The sequence below is a fragment of the Eleutherodactylus coqui genome, chromosome 1 (assembly GCF_035609145.1).
Source record: "Eleutherodactylus coqui strain aEleCoq1 chromosome 1, aEleCoq1.hap1, whole genome shotgun sequence".
Taxonomy (NCBI): Eukaryota; Metazoa; Chordata; class Amphibia; order Anura; family Eleutherodactylidae; genus Eleutherodactylus; species Eleutherodactylus coqui.
In genome coordinates, this window is record NC_089837.1 from 120222571 (window position 1) to 120231300 (window position 8730).

An 8730-nucleotide genomic window follows, 5' to 3' on the forward strand; every position below is an offset into this window, starting at 1 on the left:
ACACTGCTGTATAATGGAAATCATTAGCATATGCCCCACACCAATGCAGAGAATGCATAGTCATATGAGGAGTTCTGAAAGTTCTGAGGACGAGTTATAACTCAGGATCAGTATTTTAAAGAGGATCTTTCCAGGCATGTCTGCTTTAGTAAATACCTTTATTCTGCATGACATTACAATTTTGGATGGTGTTACTATTCCCCTTATTAAAGGTGTGGGTACTTACATAGCCTGATACTGTCCATTCAAAGTTGCAGAATTACTCTCTTTTAATAAAGGAAACGATTTGTTAACTTACCGTATTCAAAAACATCTTCCAAAAGATTTTTTGGAAAAGATGCTCTAAACTTGCTATTTTGTGGAAAATGTAAGTATTTACTAAAAGAGACATGTCAGGAATGGTGACAAGTCCTCTGTAATTCAATGTCTATGTCTAATATATCATTATGTAGCTAAAATGATGCTCAAAGGTGCTACTAGCGTATTTCCCCGAAAATAAGACCCTGTCTTATATTAATTTTTGCCCCCAAAGAGACACTAGGTCTTATTTTCGAGGGATGTCTTATTATACTTACCTAGCAGGCTCAGTCCAGGTCCCTGCCGCTGCTCTCTGCTTCTTGCAGTCCTCGGCCGCCTACAGTTCCCACCTCCGGGAAGGGATGGCTCTGATTGGTTAATCGAGCACTGCTCAGCCAATCAATGCAGCACTCGATGAACCAATGCGATGGCTGTGATTGGTTCCTCGAGCGCTGCATTAATTGGCGAAGCAGTGGTTGAAGAACCAATAACAGCCATTGCATTGTGGAGGCGGGATTAATGAATTGGCTGAGCTGCGGCATTGTTTGGCCAATTCATAAATCCGCTTCCACAAAGCTAGGGCATATTTTCATGGTAGGGCTTATATTGCAAGCCTCTCTGAAAATCTGGACAGGGCTTATTTTCAGGGTAGGTCTTATTTTCAGGGACACAGAGTAGGCAACTATAGCAATATAAAAAATACACTTCTATATTGCTGCCTGGTGATACATTCCAGTTTTGTTTAGTAAAAAAGTCACAAGCACCTTCTTTCTGCTCAATTTAACTTCACTTTTTCTTACACGTAGATAAATGTACAACAAAAATGCTCACAAATGTATTTAAACCAATTAAAGGGCCACTCTGGTGATTTTATAAAACTAGACCCCCTTATGCAGTATACATAAGTCGGTTAGTGTTAACTTAGTTAGTTATTTCTTTAGTTAGTTAGTTATTTATATCTGAATGTTCCTGGACTTCTCCACAGATGGATCGTATGATCTTATTGTGACCACCAGGAGTCACTATTTTAGTTGTTCTGTATGATGAAATTACATTGACTGTACTACATAATCTCTTCACAGGAGAAGACAAACTCCTATCACAGTTACTGATGATGACTAGAAGCTTCTGTCACACAGTTGTAATGAACTAGCTAACAGTTTATCCTCCCTGACCTTATATTTCAGGTTTTTAGCTTATTTATGTGAGTATAGAAGGTAATGGCAGTGTCCTCCCAGCAGGCAGAGATGGTACTGGCTCTACTTGGTCCTGTGATGCTGTGCTGATGCATCAGGGGATTGCTAGCACAACATAGAAGAAGAGAAAGCAGGGAGAAATCTAAACATCAAAATAGTGTCAGATCTGTGTCAGACAGGAGGCTACACTGCATGGAAGTGACTGCAATATACATAGGAGATGCTCAAAGTGTTACAGGCAATCACAGGTGAGGGAGGCAGTAATGGTTCAATGTGTTTTTGCCAGAGTGGCCCTTTAAGGGAAACAGTAACTAAACGGGACCAACAGTGGAAGGGGTCCTAGAATAACCCAGAGTAAGTTGTATGGCTCCTTTAAATAAAATCAAAACCATATCAGTATACCACAGGGGTGTAACTATAGGGGGTGCAGGGGATGCGGTTGCACCCGGGCCCAGGAGCCATAGGGGCCCATAAGGCCTTTCTTCTCCATATAGGGAGCCCAGTACTATGAATAGGGCATTATAATTGGGGGCCCTGTTACAGGTTTTGCATTGGGCCTAAGAGCTTCAAGTTATGCCTCTGGTATACAACATACAGTAAAAGACCTCATGGACCTTTTTCTGATGAAAGTCTTCTTTATAGTAAGGCTTATTGTCAAAATGCAAATATAACCAAGCAAATGCACAATGTTTCTCACCATCACTATATGTGAAGCATCATAATCTATTGTGGATCTCTGCACATGTTCAGACATAAAAGCTATGTAGGGTAAGTCCATGTTCCAGTAGTGGTAAGTTGTTAATCTGTACTGCTACATCTAGACTAATATGTGAAGACATATACTCTCCATTTCACTACATAGGGCAGCAGTGACCCATTATATTATAAGAGGATACCTCTTTTGATCCCAGGTAGTGTTCACCTGCAGGTTTTACTGTCTTACTTTAAAAAAATGCTAAAAAATTTTTTATTTTTCAAAACACTTGCAAAAATAGCAGATTTGAGCACAGCTTAATGGGAGATTGCGGCCACCTATGTGAATGTATGAGAGAAAAAGAAAGGCACGACACGGGTGACTGCAAATAGTATTACAAGTGGATGAGCAAGAATAGCACAGTGAGGATAATAGCTGGAGTATATGCACACAGTAACCTATGAAGTAACCATGTCCTCCCTCCACCTAAAAGTCCTTCTACGGGTTGTATGCTATTTGATGTGACAACCTCACACCCACGCACTGTCTGTAAGAGACTCTTCAGGATGGAGGTGGCATATCGTTTTACCAAGTCAGGATCCCAATAGAAAGGATGTCTCAGACGCTGTTATATCATATAATCACAGTCTTTTATTGTAGGAGTCGTACAATGAATACAGACTTAGTAAAACATAATAGAATACATCACCAATCAGCCGTAATCTTCTCTTCACCAGCCAGAGCATCAGATGGGGGGAGCCCTTGTTTTCTGTTAAGGCAAGAGTTGCGTCTATATAGGTCCCTGGTACCTCGCCAGGTCCGTAGGCAAGCTTCCTGTCCGATGTACTCTCAAACCCATCTTATATACTATTTACAAAATATATCTTCATGCCTATGTGTGCATAGATATTCTATTGTTCATGCATTGCTGACTCATCTTAATCTTTGCCTGACTGTGTTGTCCCATCCCCAAGAATTGGCCAGATACCTTGGGAAATCATAAATCAGCCAAGAAAACATGAAGACCCATTATACTAGATGAACCCTATCCTAAATGCACTGTCAGCGGACTGACTACATAGAAAAACAACTTCAGTAACAAACAGCTTTCGTAAATAGGAAATGTTACCCCAAATGTTACAGTGGCTTACAAAATACAATATGGAGGAGATATAGGGAAAAGTCATCAATCAGTCTGCTCGGTACTACACATATACAGTAGGCCATTGCCAGATGAATATAGTTTAGCTTGCACTAAATTGGAAGTTAATAAAGTTTCTGCCTGGCACATTTAAGAGCTATGTATGAGCAAACCCGAGAAGTTAGAATATGGGAACAGTACATTCTGTATGATTTTTTGTGGCTATGGGATAGATAATATTCAGTACTCCCCTGGGTTACTTTCCCTTCATCACCTCCTCTCTTTCCCATGTCAGGCTTCCCCTTATCTCCTCCAACAGCTCTCCAGTTTATCATCACCTGATGATAGAAAGAGTCTGTGCTTTAATTTCCCCTCCATCAAAACTTTTCACTGTCTGTAAATCACCCCCCCCCTCCCTATTATCTTACAACTTTCGAGCATACTGTAGATTCTACGGATGTTATAAATGTCACCCGTGCCACTCGCAAACTGAGACAATTTTTCTTTTCTTAGCACTAAACATACTGTAGTATGTGTCTCAAAGGACTAGACTCCTGATTCCACAGACACCAACAGATGAGAGAGCAAATATATAATATTCAAGAAGTTTACTGCATTGTCCCAGGGAACATTTGGCTACATTTAACTTCTTGAACTAGGTGGCTCTTCTCATTTCTTCCCCCTTAAGGCTGCCTGTCCACGGGCGTTTTTGCATTGCATAGCATTGCTATGGAAAGCGCAGCCCCCCTGTCCACGAGCGGAAAATCGTAGCGATTCTCCACTCGTGGGTGGCAAATCGCAGCATGCTGCGGACTGCCGCGATTCTCCACGGTGAGCCTATCTGTAAGATAGGCCCACCGCGGAGATCCGTTTGCCAGCTCCTGCTCTCTGACGGCGGAGATCCGCTGCGGGATACCGCAACGCCCGTGGACAGGCAGCCTTACAGTATTCGTTGCTTGTTTCAGTACTTCACCGCAGATTTCTTGTCACATTCATTGGTCACCTCGCCTGACAACAGCTTTAATTGAATGGGACTGAACTGCAGTACCAGGGACAGCTGCTACAATGGATGGCGCTGTGCCTTATATGGACTAAAGGGTAAGCGGTGCTCACCCAAGCGCCACTGTCTCTTCAGTCAGCTGATCGGTGGGGATACTGAGTGGTGAATTAGGATAGGTCATCAATAGTTTAGTGTCGGCAAACCCCCTTTAATGCCCAAGCACTTTTTAAAAAAACTGACGAAACCAATAAAAAAATAATGAAATAATGAAAAACATATGCAAATCCTAAAATGACATGCATGGACTCAGCAGCAGTCTGCCTAGCCTGCATATATCCAGTAGCTAGAAAATAAAAACAATGATAATAAAGTATGCTATGTAATAAATAGAGATGAGCGAGCGTACTCGGAAAAGCACTACTCGCTCGAGTAATTTGCTTTATCCGAGTATCGCTGTGCTCGTCCCTGAAGATTCGGGTGCCGGCACGGAGCGGGGAGCTGCAGGGGAGAGCGGGGAGGAACGGAGGTAAGATCTTTCTCTCCCTCTCTCCCGCCCGCTCTCCCCTGCTCCCCGCTGCGACTCACCTGTCAGCCGCAGCGGCAACCGAATCTTCAGGGACGAGCACAGCGATACTCGGATAAAGCAAATTACTCGAGCGAGTAGTGCTTATCCGAGTACGCTCGCTCATCTCTAGTAATAATGTAAAAATTACAGTAATTTCTGAAGGAATGTCTCTCATTGCACATCTCTTATCTCTGGAAGCTCTTAGTTAGGATTACGTAACAGACATAGCCTCATGACTTAGGGCTCGTTCACATCAGCGTTGGAGGTTCGGAACCTCCATATGTGAATTCTGCATAAATAATGCCGCATGCAACCCTATCATTTAATATACCGGAAGGACGGAAACTGAACAGACCCCATTATAATCATTGGCGTCTGTTTAGTGCTGACTGCATCCATCATAAAGCTGATCCATTTGGGCAATAGGTGCCATTTCCTCCTTCTGTAACGGAGCAGGAAAACAGTACCCCATAGCACTGATGTGACTGGGCCCTAGTGATTAGTCACAGCAAGGCATGACATTCTGTCCTGTATAATAATAACATCAGAGAGAAAATAAAACACTCATAACACTGTGATTATTTTATTAGCACTGTTTGGAGCTTGTGCTGCTCATTTGATGCACATTTTTTTCTAGTCAAGCCATAGATTTTTTTTTTTTTACTAAGACTTAGAGTACCATCTAGTGGTGATAAATGAAAATACAGTGAACATGAACTGAAAAGACCATGATCGGTTGCCATTAGCTTATTTTAGAAAACATGTCAAGAATTTAAAACAAGATCTGGCTGCTTTCTTCCAAATGCAGCATCTCAACTTCAATGCATAGTGTCTTGTATTCCAGCTTAGTTCCATTGAAGTGAATCAGGCTGGGCTGCAGTACCAAAGACAACCTGTGGACAGGTGTGGTGCTGTCAGACAAGATTTTCTAACCTTAGAAGCCCCGTTATCTCCCATTTTAGATAAAACTTACAAGAAGACTTTATGGCAGTATGTTTCCATATTTTCCACTTCAATGATGTACAATGGGATACTTCCTATAGTCGTTAAACCTCCTGTTGTATGCTGCATAAGTTACAGAACATCCCCTCTGACCTGGTTTCTGTATCCATTGTAAGCAGAATTGGTTTTAATCACCATTTCCAATAAAACAGTGTGGCAGAGTCCTTGACACCCCTTGTTGACCAGGCAGAGAGCATCATGAGCCCAAGCACATAAGCAATTATAAACTAGGCAGTGCCGTAGCACTTTGGGTCCAAAACAGAAAAGATGGGGAGTCAAAATAAACTTACCTGGCATTTTGGTGGTATCTTCCAGGGGGCCACAGTCACACCAACAACTAGAAAAACCTCTTAGGGTGCATTCACATGGGAGAGTGTGATATTGCTTGAGAAACTTTGACCGGTATCGCACCTATAAACCTACGATTCTAGATGCGATCATGATGCATTTTTGCTTAAAAACGCATCATATCTATGCACTCAGGGTGTGCTCACATCGGCGAGTTTCATGCACTGGTTCCATCCGATAAAGAAATGAACGGAATTCACACATGATAGTAACACATTGATTTCAATGTGTTTATTCACATGAGTGATTTTTCGCTTGCAGCGATGCTGTGAGATTGCAGGATTGCTGCATGTCCCATATTTGGGTGATCTCTTGCAAGGAATTGGTTATTATTTCCTGTAGGTTCTTGAAAACTGCTCCCCTTACCTGCACCGCTGTCACTCTCGTGTTTCCTGGTGGCAGTCTCCCACCTCCGCTACCCTTACCGGCCACCCCCTTGTCAGTCTCCCCGGCGGCAGTCTCCCACCTCCGCTAACCTTACCCGCCACCCCCCTGTCAGTCTCCCCTGCGGCAGTTTCCCACCTCTGCTCCCCTTACTGGCCCAACTGTCAGTCTCCCCGGCGGCAGTCTCCCACCTCCGCTCCCCTTACCGGCCACCCCGCTGTCACTCTCGTCCCAGCGGCAGTCTCCTACCTCCGCTTCGAGCGTGGGCAATGATTTATTGCTTGGATGGAGGGTTACGGTTAGGGTTAGTTTCTGTGTAAGGCTTACATTATTTGCTGTGAATACTTTGATGTTACTGGGGCTGTACAGCTAATAATGTAAGCCTAACACTGAAACTAACCCTAACCCTAACCCTCCATCCCAGCCATAACTAAATTCCCACGCTGCTAGGACCTGCTAGGACCTTCCTGCAGGCAGCCAATGAGGACCTTTGGGGGCGTTTCCTAGCCCTTGGCTCTCAGTGTAGGTCTCCACCCATTATTGTGGTAGTGACAAGATGCAATAGTACCAGAAGTGTATTAGTGTGACCTGGATCCTATGCTGTACTCTACAGGGCAAGACAGTGCCAAGTGAATGAGAAAAGTAAAGTGTAGGGCAAGAACTTTCAATACAGTGATGCTTGAAGCTACCCGTTTTGGATGCTTAAGGAGCACCTTCTACTTCACACATTTTACTAATCTCTTCTGCAGTGTGCATGTATAAACAATCCCAGGCAACAATGTTGGTTCTTTTCTCTCTTTTTTTCTAACTACCTGCTTAGGTACATATCTAACACCCTTTACTGATCATACACATTAATTCAAAACAAAGACAGGAAGCTTAATGCAACCAATAGCATTCAGTTTCCCGTGACAGGTGGTTGGGAGAACTTAAAGAGGTGAGTAGCCTACTGGACACCAGGCATGGGAAAAACTACCCTATATCAGCAATGATCTTACATTAACTCTTTCATTACTATAGACAACCAGGAATGTTATATTAAAGGGGTTTTCCAGTCAAATATTGATTGACCTATCCTGAGGATAAGCTACCAATACTATTTGTCTAGAAAAACCCTTTAAGCTCTTTGTTACCTTAGACCTCCTTAGTACTCCTTAACTATCACAGACCAAGGAAATTACCATTTACCCCACCCTTCCTCCTACACCCAAAAGAAGCATTATTTTTGTCTTTTCAGGTGGTAAAAAAAATATCAGTGTCTTGCCCTACTTTATCTAGACAGTGTAACAAGTATGTGGATGCACTATACACTATCAATGTAACTACACTAGTAGGAAGGAAGGGGGAGGACATGGCTGTATAGGAACACTGTAACAACCAAGGCTTAGGGGGAACATTGGTTATCACTGCTGAGACTTTAAGGCAAATAGAGAAAATGTTGAGTGTCCCAGTCTTTACTTTCCCTTCCTAGTTTTCAGTTTTAAACAATATTTCATGTGACTCTGTTTGACAGATGACACCTATGCAGTGGCTTTATGGTGACCACACAATGATGGAAATGATTGAGAAAAAACGTACTCTGTGCAGAGAGATTAAAGCAAGACAAAAAACGGAGAAGGGACTTTGTAAGCAAGAAAGTATGCCTATCCTGCCCAGCTGGAAGAAGAGCAACGGCTCAAAGAAATACAGCCCTCCGCCCTATTCCAAACAGCAAACAGTCTTCTGGGACACGGCTATATGACACAGATGTAGGCGAAAGATTGCTTTCCATGCTAATAAGGTTTGAATTGCACAGGTAGCAATGTTCAAGCCGAAGAGCAGTTGCATTCCAAGTATAGGGGACATCGAAGTCCAGTACTTCATGCCAATGTTCATCTTTTGCAAATCAAAGAAGATTGATCTACCTACTTGATGACGCAGATATTTATCCAGATTTTTTTTAAAAGGATGTATACAATAAAATTTAATGTAAATAACGAATCAGTTTATGATGAAAAGGCAAATACATTGTTAGAAAACGAAGATGAAAAATTTACAAATACTTTTGATATTTTGTGTAACGTACTGACTGTACTGTTGGTTTATTCTCTATTTTATGTAATA

At 42.4% G+C, this 8730-nt stretch overlaps 1 protein-coding gene across 1 annotated transcript in view; it reads left to right on the plus strand.

Moving 5' to 3' along the window:
- NYAP2 (neuronal tyrosine-phosphorylated phosphoinositide-3-kinase adaptor 2) overlaps positions 1-8370 on the plus strand; it is a 152830-nt gene extending 144460 nt beyond the window's left edge. Inside the window, exon 7 of the mRNA XM_066589641.1 lies at positions 8141-8370. Within this exon, the coding sequence (XP_066445738.1) occupies positions 8141-8368 (228 nt within the window). The 3' untranslated portion in view covers positions 8369-8370. The remainder of the gene's footprint in view (positions 1-8140) is intronic.
- The last annotated feature ends 360 nt before the right edge of the window (positions 8371-8730 follow it).